This window comes from Siphateles boraxobius, unplaced genomic scaffold (assembly GCF_051911475.1).
Source record: "Siphateles boraxobius isolate OS27281-9 unplaced genomic scaffold, OSU_SipBor_1 20, whole genome shotgun sequence".
In the NCBI taxonomy this organism is placed as follows: Eukaryota; Metazoa; Chordata; class Actinopteri; order Cypriniformes; family Leuciscidae; genus Siphateles; species Siphateles boraxobius.
This window is the reverse complement of record NW_027508811.1, coordinates 15277318-15303018: the sequence shown is the minus strand read 5'-3', so window position 1 is coordinate 15303018 and position 25701 is coordinate 15277318. Positions and strand designations below refer to the sequence as shown.

General features: G+C 38.7%; 1 protein-coding gene across 2 annotated transcripts in view; it reads right to left on the bottom strand.

Annotated features, from left to right (window-relative positions):
- The window catches only part of adka (adenosine kinase a), a 170408-nt gene that overhangs the window by 26988 nt on the left and 117719 nt on the right, over positions 1-25701 (bottom strand). For both annotated transcript variants that reach the window (XM_077237060.1, XM_077237061.1), the window contains exons 7-8: positions 13830-14000; positions 186-221 (exon numbers count right to left, since the gene is read on the bottom strand). In XM_077237060.1, the coding sequence (XP_077093175.1) occupies positions 186-221; positions 13830-14000 (207 nt within the window). The remainder of the gene's footprint in view (positions 1-185; positions 222-13829; positions 14001-25701) is intronic.

Below are 25701 nucleotides of genomic sequence, written 5' to 3'. Positions count from 1 at the left end.
GTGTGTGAGCCGGAGTGCTGGCTGAACAAAGAAACCATGACGACTGCCAGGTTGCTATGGCGACCACTGCAAGGGGGCCAAGAGAGTATAATAGCACATCAATCACTGTCCGAAAAAGAACTTCATTATCAGCTGAAAAATAATCCTTTAGGATCTGTTTAGTGTGTGATCCTCCATCCACTCACCTCAAAGCCTTGTTCTCGAGCAAACGCGGCGGCCTCCTGCAAAACAAAGCACACATGCAGCCTTAATTAATGGAAGCTTAGTGTAGCAATGATATTATTTAATTTAGGGCACATTTCAAAGCTCTGCGTTAGGCTATGTAGAACATGACATTCATTATATCACCTTCAGTTCTTCCAAAACCAAAAATAAATATTTTGACGTGTCACAATGTATCCATAATATGTGTATCATATTGTGAGGTAGTTGGCGATACCCAGCATTGAGACTCGTCCACACCAAGAACGACAACTAGCATCCTCATCAACCCATGATAACATTGTTTAAGTTCATGTCGTTTACCACTTTGAATGCTCAAGCTTTTTAAAGTCAGATGCATTATGATTGGCTTCATCAATCATGAGCTGGAAAGAATCATTCTGAAAGTGACTTTCCTACTTTCATAGAATTACCATGAATATTAAAACTTTATAATTATCATCTTTGGTGTGAACAGGCAATTTGTGCATGTTCAATAAGGCATATCTTCAAACTTGTATCAATGAATAAAACAGCTTTATTTTATATAATAGAAGGGCTTTGTGAGGGTTAAAAGATTCCAATTATGTGTGCTGGGGCTTTGCCCTTTGCTCGACTGAACAACTCTAGGGACCAGTTGTGACAACCTCGGCCTTTAGAAAGGAAGAGGGGGTGGAAAGAACCAGTGCTTCATGGATGTAAGGGGCCGAGACCACCTGCAATCTGTCTGTCATAGCCACTGCATAATAGACCCAAGACATGTACATTAAACTATAATAGACCATCTGACATCACTCAAAACTCTCCAACCTGGCATTTAGCTGTTTGTATTTGGTTCCAGTCTGAAGATTTTTCCCTTTTCCGGGACACAGAGCTGCAGCTACACCCATGTTTGTGTTCACTGCACAGAGGTCAAACACTCCAAGGTTAATCTTTGCGCCATAAAGTTGGGGGAAAACTCCAATCCCCATGGAGATAACCCACCACTATGTTTCATGACACCAATTACAGCTCAATGATCTGATAATGCAGCCATACAGCAGCCAAGGTGAGCCACTCTTTTATTAAGAGTGATTAAGCAACCTTATTTCAAGATTAGCTCTAGGAATTAGTTAATGCAACCCCACAGGAAAACTGTAATAGACCCTCTTCAATAGGCAAGACTATGGAAATATTGGACTTATAATGGATCTACACTTTAAAAAGTCACTCAATTAGCACAACAGACTAACCAGAAGCATAACTAAGTCTTTGTATGCCAAAATTAAAAAGAGGAGAGAGACTAATGTGAAACGACAGGAGCCAATCTGTAAGGAGATTAAAAATGTTAAAGCTGTGATCACACAAGAATCCACTGACTTCCAATTATACTTGTACGAAAAGACTATTATTATTTGGAAACAAATTTCCATTTCCAAACAGATTTCCCAAATATTTCCCCATTTGCTTTGGTCAGTCAGACTGACAGGCAGTCCTGCTCCCAAACTCACAGCATAAAGTGCAACAGTGAGGTCACGCAAATGAAAATCCCATTCATTTTCTCCATAGGGGAATTTATTTGTAATAACAACTTAATAACAAACCTTTAAATACAGACCTACTTTGTACTATGAGGTCGTTAATTAATGGTGTATGCTTTTTTTGTGATCAGCACACATTTTCTCAACTTATTTTTTAAACAATTGTGTTTAACAGTAGAAATCCTGGTGAAAAACGACATTATCAATGATTCTGCAGAGAAATCTCCACCAATGAATCATGGGATTGTAGTTCTTTCCCCTCATTAAAGCCATTAAGTAAACAGTCTTGTACCTTTGTATTTTTTGTCCGATTTTCAAATACGTCTGGTTGCTTTTGGTTAATGGTTTATAACACTTTAACTAAGACTTTTTAAAAATCCCTATGGGAAAAATACTTTAGGAATATTATCGGAACTAAGGCCGCTGAAAAACTGGGCATGCAATGCTTCACTCCACTGTATTAGCCAGAAGTTACCATGTCAGGCAACTGAAACAAATGAGCTGAAATGTCCAGAAGGCACCAGAGAGGCACGGGGTATTGACGCTATCGTGCCCAAACCAACGAATTGCTAACTTGTTGCGATTTAAACTTTTATAAAAAGAACCCTTACACTCTGCGGTCATAAAAAATAGATCATGAAAGAAGATGGACAGAAGAATAAAGGTGGTACATTGGAGGTGAGGAGTGTCAGGGTGAGTGCACAATGACATCTGGTCTGGGTTAGAAATGTGGCCCTGACAGACTGGGCCAGGGAGCTTGCGAGGGCTAACCTCACTGGTTATTTACTTTCATCTCCACCCTGTGCGGTTATCCATGTTGTGATGAAGCTCAAAGCAGAAAATGAAGAGAGTATTTCTCTTTGTGAACTGGGCCAGGGGGTTAGCCATGCCAGCTGCAAGTGGAAGGGGTCTAAAGGAGACAGTTCAACAAAATGCACAGCCTGAAAGATGGGCCGAGCTATGAAATCATCAGCTAGCTGAAGGACAAAAAAAATAAATAAAAATAGCAGCAACAACACAGAAAAAGAGAACCAACTTGACCACACGGTCATAAGATGTTATTTTTCTCACATTGTTTTTTTTGAGCTGGTAACATAAACACTGGTGAACCAGTGCTGTCCCAGACAGAAAGAAAAACAAAGTCGCAACTGAGGAGGCCAAGCACAGTGCAATTTCATTACGTTGTTGAAAACGTCCCACGTATTCCTGCATGAGTCAGTACTGTATGGCCTGTGACTTTACCAGGGGCAGTGCTGTCTGAGGGGGCGGGCAGAGTATTATTGATACAGTAATCTGGGCAGGGGAAGGGGAAGATTAGACAGAAGAAAGCCAGCACTGCTGAGGTGTTAAAGGTACTCCCATGAGAATGCAGCAGGCCAACTGGAGCGTGACGCGCAACCGACAACAAACCAAAAGAGAGAGACAGACAGAGATGAACGGGACAGAGAAAGAGAGAAGCTGAGAGAGAGTGACAAACAAGCTACAGAAGACAGGCCCTTTCGGTGGAAATTTATCTAAAGCCCCTAATCCTATACTTACCACCACCAGATGCAATTACTGCTAAAGAGCTGGGAGTAAGCGAAGCCTGTCCTAGACACCACTTTCATTACTGATGACATGTCGCCCAGATATAGCGGCAAACAAAGCTTAAAATTACATCAGGAAATGACTGATAGGCAGCGAACGACACAGGCGTAGATCGCTATGCTGCTAACACAAAGGTCATAGTCTGAGGTTGAAAGTATAAAAGGAGTGATACATGAAGTTACTGAGACCACCCGCCAACCACTGTGACCTTGAGTAAGATATATATATATATATATAAACTACTTGTTTGACCAGGCCTGCAAAAAAAAAATATTATTGAGTACAGCACTCTGTATCACAATCACACTTGGGTTTATGATGCTTTGTTTTAGACACCACCGAGATCTGAGAGGTTGAAAATGCTACGGGCGTGTTCTGTAATTCGTGCTCGAGATGTGTTCTGGTTTGCTGGACGTGACCGTGTGTTGATGCTGTTTAGAGCGTGCGGGATGATGGATGTTGATGTGGCTGCAGATGGCGGGTGTCCAGGTGGACTGCAGACTGCAGAGGCAGTGTGGGGGTGTGGGGGGTGGACTGGGCCTGCTTTTCCTGTGGTTCACCTCCGCTAACAATCCAGAGGGTACATCATAAAAAAAAAAAACCCACACTGCAGCCATTATAACAAGATCATCAAAACATCCCATCTGGCCCATTCAGTGCCCTCCCCCGAAAAAAGGTATTTGGGTATTTAAACCACAATTAAAAATGTACAAATGTCTTTAAGTTTACTATATAACAAAATATCAAACCAATCTGCATTTCTTTAAAAAAATGTTTAAAAAATACATAAACAAATAAATAAAAATAAATATGTAATGCAATAACATTCAGGCATTTGTAAGGGTTCAAATATGATTTGGGGCCACTGTACTGTATATGGGTAGAAAGGAGTGTGTTAGAATTATTATTATTATTTTAACATGCTGTCATTTTAGGATGTTCATTTAACTTTCTTCTTTCTGGCAAAGTGAGTGGAGAGCTTAAAAAGGTGTCTCCTGCTCTTGATCTGCTTTCCGCCTTTTGTTTCAGCTTGCAAGCTGAGAAAGATCTGCCTGAGCTCTCTGCTGAGCACTTCAAACATGTCTCTGTTAAACAATGCATGAGAAGCAATCACTAGCTGTAATGATATCATTACCAGAATCATGAGTGCTGACTGCCGTCTCTCCTGGCCTGTACGCATGGTCTGTTAAAGAGGTGGAGAAACAACAACAAAAAAACGAAAACACCCCCACCCAGGGCACATGACATGTCCCTCAATGACTGCCTTATTAACGCAATCTAAGTACGTTCCGATCACTTTCAAAGACTGCCATTGTCCGTACTTCATTGCAGGAATGCAAGTTAGTATGTAAACAAGGTTGTGGGACTCTGACAGTAGCTCAAGCTCTTGCATGATTAATAAAGGCTAACAGTAAATATAGAGACCGTAAACATACATACAGACAGACAGACACACACACACACACACACACACACACACACACACACACACACACACACACACACACACACACACACACACACACACACACACACTTCAGCAGGGCCACAGAGTTACAGACTGGTCTGACACACACAAATACAGATGAAGAATGACGTGCTGCTTCAGATGAGTCAACAGTGCTTGTTCAATGCAGTCATCCTTGGGGGAGCATCCCAGACAACAAACAGGACAACAAAACCAACTGGAGCTAAAATGGCTCAAAAACAACATTTTGTGCTAATTTCTGACAAGTTGCATCGTAAATCATTGCTATTCTTACATCATATGACTAATACGTCAAGGGACAGTTCACCCAAAAATCCCTTTAATACTTAGTCATGGAAAAGCAAAGAACTTCCTTTTCTTTTGATGAAACTCTTAACAATGTACACTTTTTTTGGACATGGTTTACTTCTACAAGCTTTCAAAAGGAGTAAAAACTTAAATTAGAAAAAGACAAATTTATCAGCCAACTGTTGGCCAACTTAAGATTATTGCCATTAGCTGATTAACAGGCGTAAATCTATTCAAAAATCGACCAACAGATTTTTCAAAGGATAATAAAATGTACCACTGGTCACCTTGCTTTAAAAAAAAAAAAAAAAAAGTTACTTTTGATTTTTTTCAAAGCAATAAGCCATGAGTGGACATAAATTACAGTGATTTTACCATGGTTAAGCTGGTAACAAAGCACATCTAGAACCCCCTTTTAATGTATTTAATATTTCTAAATTATTCTTATTATTGTAATATAGTTTATACGCAGTCTTTTTTCATTGTAGAGCCTTGTATAATGGTGTCAGTTGAATTAAACGGTGTGTGATAATTGTATACTCACTAATGAGAGGTGCTTCACAGCAGACAACATAACGACTCCATGAAGGAGAGAATCAATATGAAACATACATGCGCAGATGTGTGTGTGTGTGTGTGTGTGTGTGAGAGAGAGAGAGTCACTGTGTGTGGCAGAAATGACCGTGAAACCCTTCTGTTAACCAAAATGACTGATGTGTGGGGCGACAGAGCAGGCTGGTGTTAAACTTTCCCAAATCATCCTGGCAACAACCAGCTGACATCCTATACTCAACTCCACAGTGACAGAAATACACTGAGCTCGGTGGCAGCTATTGATCGGCCCTCAACACAATACCGTCTCTTCCATCCATCATCACTCTGCGTCTCTAAAGAGAGCCAGGCGTCTCTGCCGCTGTATCTATTAAAGTCAGTGCCAGCCTGGGTTCACTCTCACCCTCAAATCTGTGTTATGGAACTCCCCATCAAGCTGGAAATGGCCTCTGTGGCTCAATGTGAGGGATATTCTGGGGAAAGCCTCCTGAGTCCTCCGATTATAGTTGTTAGGTGAACTTCCCTATTGTGACCCAATCTGATCCAGCAGTGACACATTCAAGCCCACATCTATCATCCCTGAGATATAAATATGGACTAGAGTGGACTATAAATCTATAGAAGTATGCGTTTCTGTAAAGAGCACACAAAACAGTCATTTAATGGGTTTTTGATGTATATATCTTTTTTAAATGTAATGAAAATAATAAAAATTAATATGATTCTATATATATATACATATATATATATATATATATATATATATATATATATATATATATATATATATATATATATATATCAGGGTTTCACATACGCTCATTTATTTGTGGCGGCCCGCCACAATATCAACGCTGACCGCCACACATTGATTTTCGATTTGTTTTTTTTTGTTTTTTACTCAGCTTATTTAAAATCGTATTTGATTGACGAGCGCCGTAGCGCATTCGCGCAGCACTACCTCTCGCTCGTCCCTCTCTCTCTCACTCATCTGTACCTCTCTCTCTCTCTCTCTCCCTCATGGAACAACGCTGCACAAATCTGTCCAACACATCGCTGTCAATGTTGGAGACCCAGCTTTAAAAAAAGTTATTAGCCAGCATGCAAGGAGCCTAGCTAATAAGGAGAGCCAAGTTATTGTTTGAATACAGCTGGATTTTCGATGTTGGCACGCTGTATATAGCTGGTAGTCAATATCGATGCACGCGCGCGCTTTTTAAATATAAGCTATGAATTTCCATGACCTTTTTGGTTGTTTGTGAATAGTGTATAAAGATTATCTTTTTGATTCAGACCAACTACCTAATTAAGCATTATTAGAAAATACATGTTTAATAAATACATTTCCAGTACTGTTCCATGATTTATAAGAATTGATTAACTTCCAAAACTTTCTCAGGGCTGGAAAATATGAATAATACTACAAATAGTAGTACAATAATTAAATACAAATAAAACAATTAGATGAGTTTTCCATTACCATAGGGAACCCTTATTACATGCTTTTTAAGTATCATCCAAACCCAAAAATGAAAATAAATAAATAAATAACTTGGGAACCTAGGTTAGTTTTTTTTGCTAACGTCTCTTGCTCCGAGAGCAAATCACTTGTCCTAACGCCCCTAAACTGTCTCGGTCTCGCAGGTCATTCTATAGGGGGGTTGAGAGCAGACAGACGGCTTTAATTGAGTGCAGTGAGTGATGCAGTAAAGCACTCGTGTAGAGTGTGCATCGCGTGAGTCTCCCTGACAGCATCCAGCTCAAGCACTGTTTTAATTACCTCACCTTGCTTCTCTCTCTCTCCCTGTCCCTCTTTCCTTCTGCTCGGAATTCAGACAGCTGCTTCCAAACTACTTTAAAACATTTTTTTTGCAAACCATGTAAAACATCACCAAATGTCTCAGGAAGACATCTAAGCATCTCAGAGGGGGCCTGCCACGGCTCAGAGCTCTGGAAATATCCGTGTTTGATTGTCTACAGGATTTTTTAGAACTTGACATCTGTCTCTCAATGTTTGTGAGTGTGTGTGCGTGCAGCTGTCTGAATCAGCTGGGAGATTGGGGGGTCCAATGTCTGGCATATCCCTCATTGCCTCAGGCTTCCTGCATGAACTGTCCGTCACCTACACGCAATCAGTGGAGGACAAACACTTGAGTACAAGAAAATATTACCGTAGTTATGCAAACACTCACGTATCCTTCCACAAACCAAGCACAGTGCTTACTGTCAACGTATGAGTCTAGATGTAGAGCACAAGAGTCATAATTAGGCCTAGTTAATCAAATACTATTTTGAGAAAAAAATAAAAAAAGTTAATATATGATAATCAATTAAAAAAAACACAAACAAACACTAACAACTAAAATCAATCAATTAAAATTCTAGATGTAAATTTAGACTTCACACCAGGGCTCGCAAAATTTCTATAACCACTGATGAACATAACCAGTTTTGATGAGAAAAAAAATCTATACGTGTGCGGATTAGAACTCAGAACCTCTGACACGCTTGGCAAAAGTTTTAACCACAAGACCATTAAAGGACTTAAGCTTATTCACCGTATCCCCCAGAGTTAGATAAGTCCATACATACCCTTTTCAAATAACAAGGGAATATAAGACAGGCATCTTCTAACCGTATACATACTGGGAACTATATTCTCAGAAGGCGAAGCACTGCTACTTGGGCGGAGTGATTAGCGCAACACTCCGAGCGTACTCTCTGCTCCTCACCACTGGGCTTCTCAGGTGCTGCGAGTAAATCACTCCACCCAAGTAGCAGTGCTTCACCTTCTGAGAATATAGTTCCCAGTATCTATATGGTTAAAAGATGCCTGTGTCTCATATTCCCTTGTTATTTGTAAACACTGCGACTATACAAATCACAACATATAAATAGGAAAATGCATTATTTTGTCACTTATTGGGAGCAGTATGCTAGCTGGAGCCATTTACTTCCAGTCTTTGTGCTAAGCTAGGCTAGCGGTGGGTGCGTCAAACAGAGTTAAAGCACGCACAGAGATGAAAAGCGCATGTATGGACTTATCTAACTCTGGGGGATATGGTGGATAAGCTTAAGTCCCAGAAAGTCGCCGTGTTCCTTTAAGGTACACAAGGAAAATTGCTGATCTATGCATTTATTCACGTGTAAATTCTCGGCACTGACAATATCAGTAGATCTCATTAAAAAAAGAATTAAACCCAATGCAACGCTACTATTGAAATTGATTTCTAGACATCGTAATGTTATTTTTTTTCTAAAATTGTTATTGTACATATACAGGTCCTTCTAAAAAAATTAGCATATTGTGATAAAGTTCATTATTTTCCATAATGTAATGATAAATATCATTACATTATTTTTTTTCTAAAATTGTTATTGTACATATACAGGTCCTTCTAAAAAAATTAGCATATTGTGATAAAGTTCATTATTTTCCATAATGTAATGATAAAAAATAAACTTTCATATATTTTATATTCATTGCAAACCAACTGAAATATTTCAGGTCTTTTATTGTTTTAATACTGATGATTTTGGCATACAGCTCATGAAAACCCCAAATATGGTTAAAAGATGCCTGTGTCTCATATTCCCTTGTTATTTGTAAACACTGCGACTATACAAATCACAACATATAAATAGGAAAATGCATTATTTTGTCACTTATTGGGAGCAGTATGCTAGCTGGAGCCATTTACTTCCAGTCTTTGTGCTAAGCTAGGCTAGCGGTGGGTGCGTCAAACAGAGTTAAAGCACGCACAGAGATGAAAAGCGCATGTATGGACTTATCTAACTCTGGGGGATATGGTGGATAAGCTTAAGTCCCAGAAAGTCGCCGTGTTCCTTTAAGGTACACAAGGAAAATTGCTGATCTATGCATTTATTCACGTGTAAATTCTCGGCACTGACAATATCAGTAGATCTCATTAAAAAAAGAATTAAACCCAATGCAACGCTACTATTGAAATTGATTTCTAGACATCGTAATGTTATTTTTTTTCTAAAATTGTTATTGTACATATACAGGTCCTTCTAAAAAAATTAGCATATTGTGATAAAGTTCATTATTTTCCATAATGTAATGATAAAAAATAAACTTTCATATATTTTATATTCATTGCAAACCAACTGAAATATTTCAGGTCTTTTATTGTTTTAATACTGATGATTTTGGCATACAGCTCATGAAAACCCCAAATTCCTATGCACTCAATACTTGGTCGGGAATCCTTTCCCAGAAATGACTGCTTCAATGCGGCGTGGCATGGAGGCAATCAGCCTGTGGCACTGCTGAGGTGTTATGGAGGCCCAGGATGCTTCGATAGCGGCCTTAAGCTCATCCAGAGTGTTGGGTCTTGCGTCTCTCAACTTTCTCTTCACAATATCCCACAGATTCTCTATGGGGTTCAGGTCAGGAGAGTTGGCAGGCCAATTGAGCACAGTAATACCATGGTCAGTAAACCATTTACCAGTGGTTTTGGCACTGTGAGCAAGGTCTGGAATCGGTCCTTCTCCACAATCTTCCTCAGGGTCCGGTCACCTCTTCTCGTTGTGCAGCGTTTTTTGCCACACTTTTTCCTTCCCACAGACTTCCCACTGAGGTGCCTTGATACAGCACTCTGGGAACAGCCTATTTGTTCAGAAATTTCTTTCTGTGTCTTACCCTCTTGCTTGAGGGTGTCAATGATGGCCTTCTGGACAGCAGTCAGGTCGGCAGTCTTACCCATGATTGCGGTTTTGAGTAATGAAACAGGCTGGGAGTTTTTAAAAGCCTCAGGAAACTTTTGCAGGTGTTTAGAGATAATTAGTTGATTCAGATGATTAGGTTAATAGCTTGTTTAGAGACCCTTTTCATGATATGCTAATTTTTTGAGATGCCAAAATCATCAGTATTAAAACAATAAAAGACCTGAAATATTTCAGTTGGTGTGCAATGAATCTAAAATATATGAAAGTTAAATTTTTATCATTACATTATGGAAAATAATGAACTTTATCACAATATGCTAATTTATTTAGAAGGACCTGTATATGATTTTGCATTGTATTAGTACCTTATACCTTATAATGGTTGATACCGTTAAAATTAATAATTTTAATAATAAATAATAAATAATTATCCAATAACTGATATGGTTCTGATATATCCTACATCCCTAATGAAAAAAATGTCAAATGAAGCCAAAAACAACATGCAAACAATGACATGAGGAGTGATACAAACAGTGAAACATCCTAGTGCTGTTCAAATGAATATTAGTAGTCTTGGAACGCCACTCAGCCAATCAAATTGGAGGGCCGGAACTGACTGTTTTATAAGAATCATTAACACGCCTCACACAGGGAAACAAGAAAGCTTCTGATGCAAAGTACAAGATCATTTGTTCTGGGGCATGTTAAAAGATTCCAATTTTCTTGTGTGTCTTTTGAGACATGAATAATATTATTCAAAAGACAGCGCTAGGCAGAAGGCCTTTGGGTAGATCCTCACAATAAGTCAACTCTTCCAAGTTCTTGTCTTCCTCCTTCCTTGATTCTCCTTCTCCCACTCCCATAAGCAGCAGTGGAGCGATTTCAATCATTTTGTAACCTCCCAGCAATCATGGCTTTAACTCCCCTGTTATTTAAAACAATCTGAGCTCTGAGCGCGAGTTAATCACTGCTTATACAACATCAGTCAGGGTTATTCATTCTGTTCCAATTAATCATGCCATTTATCTACATTGTCTGAGCCTTCTGCTCAACAAATTCATCTGTAATGACACAGACAATTCACATTGTTGAATTTTATCATGTATGTAGCAAACGGAGGGCAAATTGTTCGAGATTACGCATGTGTTTGTGTACGCGCCACTGTGTGCGTCGATTTCGGCGTGCATAAATTCAGAGCCATCTGGTTTTGGCTCTTACTGCACGGCTCTCTCACTTAATTAACTGGAGGCCATTACATTTCCTGAAATGTTTCACGTTCTCTGGTTCATGTCATGCAGGCAGGCAGGAGGGGAGCAGGGAAGGACTCAATTAGACCAACGCCGTTCCCTGGATATTACACACTCAGTGTGTGCCAGTTAAGGGGGCGTGAGGCTGTTGCAGGGCCTGGACGTCTCTCGCTGCGCCTACCCTGTCAGCACAGATAAAGGCCTGCCTGTCTGTGTTAGATCCCGCCCACACACACGCATTCAGACAAGCTCCAGCTGCCAAAACACTTCATACCAACCAACAGAGAGCTAAGCATACATAAAGACTAACACGCATTAATACCGCCCAACAAAGACTGCAGCTACTCGCCACACATACACTATTTAATTAGCCTGAGAAAAAGCAAAACTGTGGCTGTCAGTTTAAGAGGAACTACAGCAGCTCTATTAATAGTTTGGGTAAAGAGAATCTGAATCTGACCAGAATCAGTACTGTATATAAGGGGAATTGAGGATATATAACATGCAACACTAGAAATTGGTCAAGATTTTTTATATCCCTGTAGACATATTTATGCTGCTATCAGTGGGCACTGGGCACTGGGTTAAATTATGTAATTTAAACATGACAGCAGCAAAGAAACATGAAAATACAACATCTAAAATTGAGAAACTTAAGTTATGTTTGCAGTGTAATGTTACAACGTCATGCATTAATATATATTCAACTGGTGTGTTTACAGTGTATTGGCTATTTTAGAACAGTTCTGAATGGGATTCATTCAATCAGAATACAGAGATGTGCCACATGAATTAATTTTGTGCATTTTTAATTCAGTGAGTGGTGCAGTTTCTGTTTGTGTCTTTAATTGTCATTAAGTGCTACATAACTTGAAGCTGTATTGTTATAATTTTATCTTTTTCTTTTGTGTCAATCAAGTTCTGAATAAAGACAACTAATCAATTAAGAAAGTACCTTTTGTACACTACTATTCAAAACTTTGGTGAAGTCAGATTTATTTATTATTGAGAAATATTATTACAAACAAATTAAATGGTTTCTATTTATTTGTCTGTGGAAGGCTCAGGATCAAAAAATGTGCATTCAATCGTTGGATTCGGTCTGAATTTCCATACGTCCACGCACCCTGCTTGCATAGAAATCACACGTCATCAGCACGTTCCATGAGGCTATGCAGAGTTGTAGACAGACAATCACTGAGCGCTGCAAAAAAACTGCAGCCACCTTTTAGTTCTTTCTCAACCAAAACAACAAGCTTATGCTGTGTTCATGTCGTAATACCGTATATGTGACGTTCTAATCGGAGTTGTTCACCTCCTCAGACTCTGGTTTATGCGTCTCTATAGCAACACTATCAACAGAGAAATTAATCTGCAGCAGTCAGGTGGTACAAGTCAGAGCTCGCCAAGTTGTTTACGTACATTATTATTGTAATGTTATATGCTTTGAAACATGAGCTAATTTAACGTCGTCTCTCGTGACGCTTTGCAGACTCTGCTCTGACTGTGCTGGGATCAAGTGTTTTGGAGGCGTGAAGGGAGATTAGGATCTTAAGCTTTCAAAGCTAGCTTGGTATTTCTTTCTTTTCCGAAATTGCCTACCCTAGATTTAATGCTAAATACAAATATTAAAAAAAGATCTGTGCAAAAAACAAACAAACAAAAAACAACTATATCAAGTTAAATATACCAATACCTTTCGTGAAATAAAATTATTCACACCACCAGTCTTTGTTCATATCACCCATCCCTACCCTTAAGATATTCAGAAATAGAGCTTTAACTTGACAGGTCTGACTCTCAGCACAAGTCAAACCCCTTTAACCCACACTGCCAGTCTGTAACACATACCAACCACACGTTTAGAATAGAGCGTGGATCTGAGACCACGATGAGTCTCAAACGCTGAGGTAAGAGGCTGTTTATGGCCCAGTCTGCAGGCTATCTGAGTGGTGTTACTCTCAGAATGAGTACAGTCAGTGCTGGATGACAATGCATTTGAGGTGAGATGACTATTCTACATGTATAATAAAAAAAATTAAAAATAAAATTAAATAAACTTGAGTTCCTTGTCTATTCAAGCCTATTTGCAATCTCTCATCTGACCCGTCTCAGGGAACTGACCACATCAAGCACACAGAAAGAACTGTACAATAGATGATAAGCTTTACATGATGACATGGGCTGATAGGAGGAAATACCTGCTTTTATATATACTTTCATGTCATGTGAGTCCACATACACACTCACCGTCTCGTTGCCAAAAAGTATGTCCACATAGGGCATAACCTTCATCAGGGCCTCCTTGAAGAACTCACAGATGAATGGAGCCGACAGATTCAAGCAGAAGATCTTGTTGTTTTCAGAAGCGTGTTTAGCTACCTTCAGGATCGACTCCAAGGACACGGTCAGGAAGAACCCCTTCAGAATAAGACAAAAATGAAAGTCAAAACTTGTAAAGTTTTTGAGACTAGGGCATCTCAGATGGTTTATCCGTTGGTTTGAGTTTCGTTTCTTAACATTACTAGGAACATACAACACAAACGGGGTTTGAAATTAACTTTTTCACTCACCGGCCAATTTGGCAACTACATTTTAAAGTTAACGGCCATTTAGAAACTTCTACTAACCAAAAAAATAAAACAAATAAATAAATCAGATTAACTACGTCACAAATTTGGATTTCATACATTCATTTCTTATTCAAACTAAATCCTGTCATCCAGCCATCTCCTCCCTTCCTCTTTCATTCTTTTCACCAAAAATGTTTTTTAGGTGGACAGATCAATACAGAACAAAGAACATCAAAACAATGTAGGATATCTTGGAAAATAACAATGTCTTTTCTGTTAACCAAATGCTTTTTAATTTTCACTTAAGCTTCAATGCAAATGAACAAGCGAGCTGTTATTTGTTGCATAGTGACGTGCATGTTCAAGTAAGCCAGATATGAGCAGATTCTGCGCAATACGCTGCATTTAATATATCAGGATGACTCACGAGTTCGGTATTTGAGCTAAATCAGCGGAAATTTGGTTTGCACGAACTTCCCCAGCAAAGTGACTAAACATAATAAGTAACACGCCAAATTGGCTAGTGATTTGACAGTGGTACCCGCCACAGTCGATTTTTACTCGCATTTGGCAGGTTGGGTATTAATTTCAAACCCTGAACACAAATAATTAACTACATATGATAGCAGACTTTTGGAGCTTCTATATAAGTAAATCTCAGCATTACAACGCAACAGAAAGAAAAAGAAAAATGCATGTTCCTCCTACATGTGGTGTAAACAAGGCTAAGCTTGATATAATGGAGAGTATGATGAGGCACAAATAGGATTAAGGTTTTAGGAGATGAGAATGAATGATGGCAAATGGAGTCCATAATTGTGCTGGCATTTCCATCAGAGAGCAAGTAGAGTTCAAAGTGACAACCCAATACAACAAAGGGCACCTTGGCCCACCTCCTCATATAGGAACAACTGCAAGGTCACACGGCTCTTGGAGGAGCACTTATACATCTTGTTTATGCCTATGCTGAGGGCACTCTCTGAGCAAACGTAACAAATATACATACAACACTTTTTTTCCCAAGTAATTTGGTTAAAAAGTCATTAAAGGTCTTTTATTTTATGTTACAAATAAACGGTACTGTAGCTGTACCCTTGTGTAGAGATAGAATCAGATGATAAGACTAAGGTTCTTTGAGAAATACACCATACAATGGTGTAACTTTGTATTAAAAAGTGTGTTTGGGGGGTAACAAAGCTATATCAGATATGTACTATAACAATTGTAGAAAGAAAAAAAGCAATATGATGTCCAGAAATCCGTTTTAATAGTACATTAAGTTTAATGTGTCGACACAGAACACATTTAAAGTAATAGTTGCATTCTTACATCTACTATAATACAATATATTGTTAGTCCCAGGTAACGTGAAGAAATACATGGACCCACAATTAGAATTCGTATTCCCTAATGGTCTGGTGGTAGAACTTTTGTTATGTGTCAGAGGTTACAGAGGTTATTAGAGTTTCTAATCTGCCCGTGCATAGTTTTTTCCTCCTTAAAATCAAAAGATGTTACTCAATGATTGTATATCAAGAGCAGGGACACGTATGTGTACATTTTGTTTTGTGATTTCACCAGAAAGAACAGAGTCTCTCCTCATCGGCATTAAGCGATACATTGAAGCACTCGTCTGTGTAAAGTCTGTGCACGAGCCAAAAGAGAACATTCGCCACTGATAACATTGGCAACAAACACTCAGCATGAATTCAAAAACAACACATTACAGCGCCAGATCGCCTCTTATTTAAGACAAATTAATGTGAACTGGATATGTTTCATTTGCATTAGGTATATCCGTGCAGCGAGAGGTTTCAAAAAGTGGTGGGGACAATATCGACCCTGGCAAAAAGTGGTGGGGACATGTCCCAACCAGAAATTACGACTATGATACCATAGAGCAAAACTAAAAGTCTTGTACTTGTATTTAAATAAAAATAATAATAATAATAAAATACTGAGTACTGTGGCAGTAACTTGGCATAGTAATAGTATCAGAAGATGATACAATGATACTTTGAGATATATATACACATGTAAAGCCTGTTTTATGCTTCTGCGTCGAATCCTCGGCGTACCCCCGCAGACCTCTCTGCGTCGCCGCGAACCCCTCCGCCGTAGCTCGACGTGCACCTCCAAAAAATTGTAACTACGCGTCGAGGCGACGCAGACCACAAGGGCTGTGATTGGTCAGATGCACCGCGATGCTACTCAACCTCACGCAGAACCATAAAACGGCCACGACGCCGTAGGAGTGACAGCGTAGCTACGCCGTGGAGCTCATGCAGAAGCATAATGAGGCATTCTGTCTATTAAATGAAGAAATAAAATACAAACTTAAAAAATGCTGGATACTGTGGCAGTACTGGTTTGGTGATAGTACTAGATGGTAATATCATGATACTTCATTACATACCATAGTGCAATAAATTTAAAAAAATACCAGGAGAAAAAAATTATGGTGATAAAAACACCAAAAATCCATGTGGTATATCCATGGTACCATGTCCAAAAAACATTTACACCACATTTAAAATATTAATTTATGTATGAAATGTATAATTGTATGACATCCAAGAACAGAGTGTCCCAAGTATATAATGCTCCCAGAAAGGCAATCTGAAGACATGGTGTGATTTTCCCCTTGCTTGCACAGGACGGTCTAAGAGAGCCATTTGAGCCCAATGTGATGGCTGCTCTCCAGCCTTTGTTCCAGGAGGACAGAAGTTAAAAAAAAAAATGCTTGCATCTGATGAAGTGGAAAACAAAGGTCTTGTCTGGACTCTTCTTACCGAGAAACAAGAGAGGCTCCTCAGTTCATTGTGTGAATACAGAGCTGGTAAGGAAACACCTTCACGTTTAAACCTGAAACCCTACACTGGGCCTGTTTCTTCGATACAGTTCTTGCACTGAGACAATAATTCAGAGTTACAGTGCAGGTGAGATTAAGGGGGATAGGAGGACACAGAGAGGGAGAAAATAGAAAATAGAGAGAGAAACACAATAGAGAGAGTGTGTGAACGAGAGAAGGGTGCACTGCTAGGGGAGTGCTGGCTCTTACTAAAGCTCAGAGCACTGCATTAAAACAGATGAGGCTTTTGTAGCTGAGAGTGGAGAGAAGTGACCTTCATGTGTTCAGTGTGACTGTGTCAGCTATTACACCATGCACTCAGGGAATCTGAGAGGCTTGTTCTGTCACCAGACACATGTGAGCATATTGTACATTACAAAACATACATCCGCTATCGTCAATGATTACAGATGTCATCATCTTCACCAATCTAAAATACAGCATGCGGATAAAAAAAAAAAAGTCATTAAAAGTTATGACATCTGATAGATGTAATATCACAAATGAACTCTGGGGAACATCACATTGTCAGTGAAACGTCATTTTGGGTCAACAATGTAAAAAAAATACATTACTGATTATTTGACAAAATCTCGTTTTTAAATATTTGTATATAATTTAGCGTTTATTTAGTATATCTATGTGTGTGTGTATAAACTAACAAATAACAAATCTAGTATTAAATTAAATATTATATTAAAAAATATAAATTGTAATTTGACAATTATAACAAAATATGATCTTAAATTAAACAGTGTATTTTAAAACACAAAAAAATATAAATACATTATAATATACATATAATACATATGCATGCATACATATAAAGTGTAAAAAAGAAATTTAAATATAATTTTAATATAGATTTATATATAAAATTTATTAATATAGAATTATCATGTAATATTATATAATTATAATGTAACCAATAAAATACGATATTAAATAAAACTGTGTATACTGTAAAAAATAACTGCCACAGTATTGTGAGGGTAAATAAACACTCAACTGATCAACCAAAAATCAAAACTAACCAACACACTCTGCGGATGGCTTTTTATACACATTTCATCATATAATATTGCTGTAAACATAGCTTGACGTAGTAAGAAACAAACATTATGGTGGCTATACTAGCTCAAGCCCAACAGCATCCTGGGTAGCTTTAGATGCTGTCTGTGCAGAGGTAATGGACCATCCGTGCGTACGTCTCTCAGCATTACCCCCATCATTAGCACACCTCGGCTATGATGTGCGAGCATCGTTTGGGAGAATCAGCCCACTGCATTATTGGAACTTTAATGTTGGTGTGTTTGAAGTTGGAGAGATGGCCAGAGGGAATCTGCTTTAATGGATGTGCCGCTCTCTTTCCTCCCTGAACCCGACTCCACTGCTACTGCCACTTCACAGCTTTCTGAGGAGGAAGAGTGCCAGAGCCTGCCGCACTGTCCTCCCGCTTTCAAAAGTTTTCGCAATTCTCTGGACATCCTTCTGAATAAAAAGCACAATCTCAACACGAAAGGTCACCTGCCACTCAAAAAGGCCTTAATGCACAATGTATCATTTATGAATTACTGCTGTCTGTCACATGGAAATGCGTGTATCTAGACGAGTCCATTCGGCGGCAGAAGACACGGCCCTAGTGCTGACAAGACATCTGGTCCAGTTTATTAAAGCCCTTCAAAGGGCCATGTTTAGCATTCTCTATTGAATCTGCATGCTAAACAGCCCTCTCAAGCCCATGTGCTCAGAGAAAGAGAAGCCTGCTGCTGCTGCTGGCTCGGCGCAGGCCAGCTTGAACTTCCCCGTACTAGAGCGAGCCCTTGAGATGAGAATCTTCACCCTTTCACATGTCATACGCAGGTTTTTATCTCTGTAAGAGTCCTGTGTGAAGGATCAATACATGGCCTGCTCGGAGCAGATTGCACTGACCTGACACCTGGCTATCACAGCAGCCATCTTAAACAAGTAATACTCTGCTGCCTCACTTCCCTGGATGGAGTGGGCTGATTGTCATCCACCAAAAGAAACAGTGGAGTCTGGTTGGTGACCAGCTGATTTGATCAACCAATTGAATCTAGTAAAAAATATTTGTTCCAGTAAAAGGGTTTTTGATCGTTACAGTGGTAGTTCACCCTTGTGTCATTCTAAACATGTATGAATTTTGTAAAACATGAAGGAAGATACCTTGAGGAATGTTTGTTTTTTCTCTCCATACAATGCAAGTCAATGGTCAAAGTCATTATAGCAAATTATCTCAAGGGAAATATGAATAATTAATTGTAATTTGTTATAATTAATTATAAATATTTGGATAAGTTAATAGAATTAACTTGATGTAGCAGAATTAATACAATCAACTAACTGTTCGTCCAGCGAACTCAGAATTCATTATTTATTAATTCTAAGAAATTTTAATTTCCGGTTTATGGGAAATAACTTTCATACTGTACAGTACTACTCTACTCTACTCTACGCAGAGCATGTAGCCAAAATCTGCATGATTAGGGACTCCAGTATATGAGAACCAAGAACAACTTTAAATGTTTAGTCTAGTTAATAGAATCTAACTAATCTATGTGACTAATACACACACACATACATGCAGACAGTTAAGCAATGGAAATAGAGCTGAAGCAGAATACAGGAAAGCATGAAGTTATAACATTGTTTGAAATTCAACAGATCAACAGCCTTGAGCAAACCATCAGTTTCTTAGTTCTAACACACACTTCTTTAAAAGGGTAATGACTAAGTTTAATACTTCCATGTCTCGCCCATTTGAATAAAATTGTCCAATTTGTTGAGGCTCCAGTTGATCTTTGCTGAATTTGTCTTGAGTTTGAGTCAGAGGATCTTTAGTGAATGGAAAGACAAGGCCGCAGCTTGGCACAAACTTAGGGGACCTTAGAATCCTTGTGATCAGTGATCTTTTAAAGTGTGCAGATGTCACACCCTCGGGAGATGAGTGAGCCAATAAGAAGTTGTTCCTTTGGAGGGAAACTTTAAGATCCTTTGTCTTCTAGAATAGTGTTTTGCATAAGTAATTTGATTGGGTGTCAATGGAGAAACTATTAAAGATTCTTATAATATAATTCTAATATGTTGCATTGGTATCAACATAAAATGTAAATGATCATTCAGGTCATTAAAATAAACTCATAGATACCAAAGATATAACTAAGGATAAAACATTAATTCAAAGAGAGATTAATACATAGACAAAAGACTATAAAAGAACATATGATTACATAGGACAATTGGATTCATGGTTGTACATATCAAGTGATCATGTAGAGGGTATAGGATTAGGATGGATTTTATAGAAAAAGGGTACATTTGTCTGTTTCAAAATGAATTAAGATGGAAAGTCTACATTCCTTTGAGTTGTAAACCTCATCTTTATCATCACAGAAACCAGAGGCCTGGTGTTAGCTGCTATTGGATGTTAGTTGCTCATTGGGGGCAGTGCTTTAAAACTCTACCTAATTGGTCTGCTTGTTAGGTGAGGGGTACTGTGGATTATTTAACAACAAATAACTGTGTCTCTGATCGGTCTCAGGTGCTACATCACAATGATATGAATTGCATTTAAAAAAATTCTTTAAAAAAAAAAAGAATAGTAGGAGTGTAACGATACATCATTATATCGCGATATTAAATGCTTAAATATGTACTGTTGATGTAAATGATATGATTCACAATATAGACTTAGTGTTATCCAGGACTCAGCTTACTGTATTTATAAAGTATAATTCACCAAAAAATTTTAATTCTGTCATCATGTTCTCACCCTCATGTCGTTTCAAATCTTTACAATTTTCATTAAATATCCAAACACAAATGAAGATATTTTTAGGAAACCTGAGAAATTTCTGTCCCTCCATTTAAAGTCCATTCCTTTAAAACTTAAAAGATCCAAAAAAATTCATAAAGGCATCATAATAATCAATTGAGTGGTCTAATCCAAATCCAAGTCTTCTTAAGAGACACAATGTCTTTATATGATGAACAGATGCACAACGACGCACATACTGTAGTAGCCTAAACATAAATCTAAAAATGCTTGCGTGACGTGCAAAAACAACATAAGAGTGAGTAAATGCAGAATTAAAATTTTTGGGAATAGTCATTTTGACACGCTTTCTTGCGATTAGAACTGTGATTGATTGCATTGATCATCTTAAACGCGCGCGCTGGAACGGAACTCCTCAAAGTGAAAGCGCAAACATCATTCAAATCACCATATCACATTTAGTTTTAGTAGTATGATTATTCAAAGCGTTTTAGATGGTTTATCCTTATGTATAGTGCATTACTAGCAGGAGACGCAGTACATAGTGAGCACCAGGAGAGTCGGTGCACAGGCGGCTTGTCTTTGTAAGAGATCCAACGAACGCCTGCATTGAAGAAAATGAAATGACATTACAACATTAAACTACTATATAAAATGTTGAACATAATGTATTATAATGCAATGGGGGAATAGTTGTGGGTCCTGATAATAACCAAATAATATATTTTAATAATAACAAAGTAATAGTAATAAGAAAATATCATAAAATATAAAAATAAGGGCTTAAAATATCACAATAGTATAGTATTGTGAGTTCAGTATCGTGATTTGTATCGGATCATGACATAAGTGTATCGTTACACCCCTAATGAATAGATCCGGTCTAAAAATGGTTATTGAAGCAAAAACCAGAAGGGGTATTTTCTTCAGATGTTTTAAGATGTTTTATTCAGAGTGTCTCAATTACACCAATTCAACATTAGATAAATCTATTTTAATAGGAAGACACCGCAGGATTGAACATACCAAAGGGAATGAAAGATGTTTGATGTTTTCTGCTCATCTTACTACACTGTAGTCCTCCTCACAGTCCACATCACATCTGGTTTCTTTTTGCCTGTCTTAAGAAACATGTTCTACAGTGCCTTATCTAATATTGCTGCTCAGTCTAATAGCACGCAGCCTGTGACATGAAAGCTCAACAGCTGCCAGCTCTCGCGGTATTCTTTTTCGATTTCTTCCTGGGCCCCATCAAACGTGTCTTTATCCGACTGCGATGCCAAAAGGAAAAGCCTGTGCTTGATTAAAGAATCATTTTTTTTATAATGAACACTGAGACAACCATAAACATCCAGAGACCATCAGTGCAAGTGGGCCAGAGTATCACATCGCGATGGACTTAATCTGTGCATTTATTTCATGTTAAGTCATGTTTAAAATAAACACAGCTGATGGTATCGATTTTTTAAATCTTAATATTAGGGAAGGAGGATGCTTATAAATGAAATATATTGAATCACTAGCTAAACAATGAATTCTCAGTGAACAGGTACAGGTGAATACAAGTCAAGATTCATTTAAAAAACCAGACGCCTTAACCACCGTCCTCTAGGGAGAGCAAGGCTATTATTATATTAATCTACAATAGGTGTGGGAGGAAAAGGGGAGGTCAGTTTTCTGGCAGGCTGACACAGCATTCAACTTTAAAAATGACTGTGTAAAGAAATTAGACACTAGAAAAATATCTAATCAGCAATTTAGCAATAATGCCCATAAATAAATAATCAGCACCTCCATTAGCCTGACATGTATCCGAGATGCAGTGCTTGACGCGACTACCGGATTGTCGGTGCACTCGCAGACGGTCAGTCCATTAGAGAGAGCTATCCGTCCTGGTGCACTTCCCAACGCCACTTCAGGTGGAGTGTGTTATTCTGTAAGCCAAGGGGCGGCAGACCCAAAGCGCTCATTTGTAGCACCATAAGACAGGTCGTAATTACACTCACCCAGCACGAAGGGAATAGGAAGAGAGCCCCGAACCTGACACATTAACCCTATGAGGAGGTTAACCATTATGGACATCAGAGAGCTAAAGAGAACTGCTGGGTTTTACATAATTAGAGTCACAGGATCTCTCAGAAGCCCCAGAGATCAAAACTTTAAGCTGTCGAGTTCGCACAACGTGCGGAGTACTTAGTGTTCAGAGAGCGAATTTATCTAGGATTTAGCACGGACCAAAAAAAAAAAAAAAAAGTTTGAGAGTCCAAAGCCTTGAGGTGCCAGCGTAATAATTCATCACCTCGCTCCAATAACAAAACATCTAGTGAGAGAGAAGAGTCTCCAGATAAGGTGTTATATGTGCACCGCCGTGTTTTTGTTTGTTTTGCCTTTATTGTTAAAATGTCAGTTTGACAAGACGTCAAGATGGGGAGAGCAATGTTCTAGCGCTAAGAAAGCTTATGAGGGAAAACAAAGTAAACATCTTTCTGTGACTTTTTCAGACACAGAGACATTTTTCATGGTGCGACTCCACATGGGAGTGAGTGCATGAGGCAGATTATTTAGCACACAATTAAGAGCTGCTAAAATATGGCAACAGCTCGCCTCCTCTCGCTATCCTGGTATAATTAGATTTTCACCTGCTGTTGAGATACCGAAAAAAATGCTTGATTCGTTGGACAAGACAAAGAGGCACCTGACGTGCCAGCTCCGGATCCATCTCACTCCTCAGCATGCTGGGAGTTTGTGAGGTAAATTGAAAATGCTGTTGAAAGCTCGCCTGGATGAGTTGCACAGTCTGCTTAACACATTGGTATAGGGACAGATGCTACTTTGGAACAATATTGCTATCAACATATTTGTGTTAAAAAAAAACAAGAAGATGAATGTAAACAGCTAATACGCAACCAATGAGATTTTGACGAATGTGAGACATCTTTGCATTGTTAAAGAAAATGTTCACCCCAAAAGGAAAATTCTGTCATCAATTACTCACCTTAATGATGTTTCAAAGATGATTCATTGTCGAAACACAAATGAAGATATTATTTAAATATTCGCTCATTTTTTGTCCATCCAGTAAAAGTCCATGCAAATAAATTGCAATAAGTAAAATAAGACATTGTTTCATCTTCTGAAGAGACTGGATCACTTTATGAGATGAAAGGATTTAATTAAGGCTTTCATTTATATAAACATTGAGCATACATACAGGACATAAAAAATTGAGGATTAACTTGTTTGACAGGCGACAACCCGTGAGGTTTGTTACTGTGCATCAAGTACGCATGTTAGAGCTGCCCTTTACCATATTTAATGTGCTGAATATGCGTGTTACAACCTCTGCAATGTACTTAAAGTGCAAAATTAAGTGCAATCTCTTTTTTTCCTTTTGAAGTGTTAAAGTTTTGGTGGTGTGGACTTTAAATTGATGGACAAAAATTATGAGCGTGTTCATTTGTTTTCTGAAGATGAATGGAAGTCTAATGGGGTTGGAACGACAAAAGGGTGGGTAAATGTCTGAATTTAAATTTTTGGGTGAACAATTGCTTTAAATCAACAGTTGCTGTGATTTCATCAAGTCACTGTTTAACATTGTTTCAGTGAATTGCTCATAACTATTAGGGTTACAGCCAAAGAAGCTGAAGCAGCCAAGAGTAATAATCACAGAACTGAAAAACCTACTTTTAATTTACGGCACAATGCCAAGAGGTGGTAATATGTTATTGTCTACTGCAAATTTATTCTGTTGAATGTCGGGATGCCAGAAGATGTGGAATCGCGAGCCAAGAACACAGTCTGGCCTCATCTTGCTTTAAGTGGATACATATTCTACACCAGTCTCAAGTCTTTCTGAGGAACCGTCGGGCTTATTAATCCTCCACACGCTCTTCGGGCTTGTCAAATCCCATTCGAACGCCACAGGAAACAAATGTGTAAACACATCCAACGTAGTGTGAAGGCTGTCAAACTCGATGCCTGCCCTCGTGTAGAGACGTAGGCTAAAAGTGAAATATAAGCCGTATTGAAGGCGGTTTGTCGATTGCGACGTGCCACGCAGCGTAACCGGCTCTCGCGCCCTCAGAAACATAAGAGCGCATGCAAAAGTGGGCCATTAATGATTAATGGCTGTTTAAATAATCATCTGACGGCAACTGTGGAGAGAGTCCCTGATGAAAACATCAACAGCAGTGCCTCTTGTCAATGCCTAACGATGAGACTAAATGTGGGCAGGGTGTTTGATAGCAACATCAGTCATTCATAAAGGGAAAAGAAGGCCAGGGATGCAGCGAGGCAACATGGGCAATGGTCAGAGGTGGACGTAACCTATTCTACTGTGACCGTCGCAAAGCAACAAGAACGGTCACTATTTTCAGCTCATTTCTCATACTATTGTGTAAAATAACTCTAAAGGTCATTAAGAAATCTGGGTCAAGCGCCTTAAATGGAAACAGCGGGTTTGTGAAGTGAGCCATGGTCCACTGTGAGCTAGTGTGTTGATGGACCTCAGGCTTCAGCCAACCTGACATTTATTTTGTAAACATTATCAGCCGCCCAACGCGAGGGCCGGCAACTCACATGATGTGCGCTATAAACCAAAATCACATAGCGGACAGGACACTTCCAAACATTAAGCCGAGGTCACATCAGGCAAACGCCATTTTCTAAACAAAAAAGAAAATGAGAAGCTTGCTGGAGCATAATAACCTGCGTTTGACAGCAGACGAACTTGCAATCTAGCTGCATTTTAAAGAGCATAAACAGATTACATGTTGATTTAATTATAGCTTGTCACTTCTCCGTTGATATTTTCTATATAAAGATTTTTGTATACATACACCTCCATAAACATAAGAGATGATGCTTTTACACAGATCGGATCCTCATCTCAGAGCTGCAGAC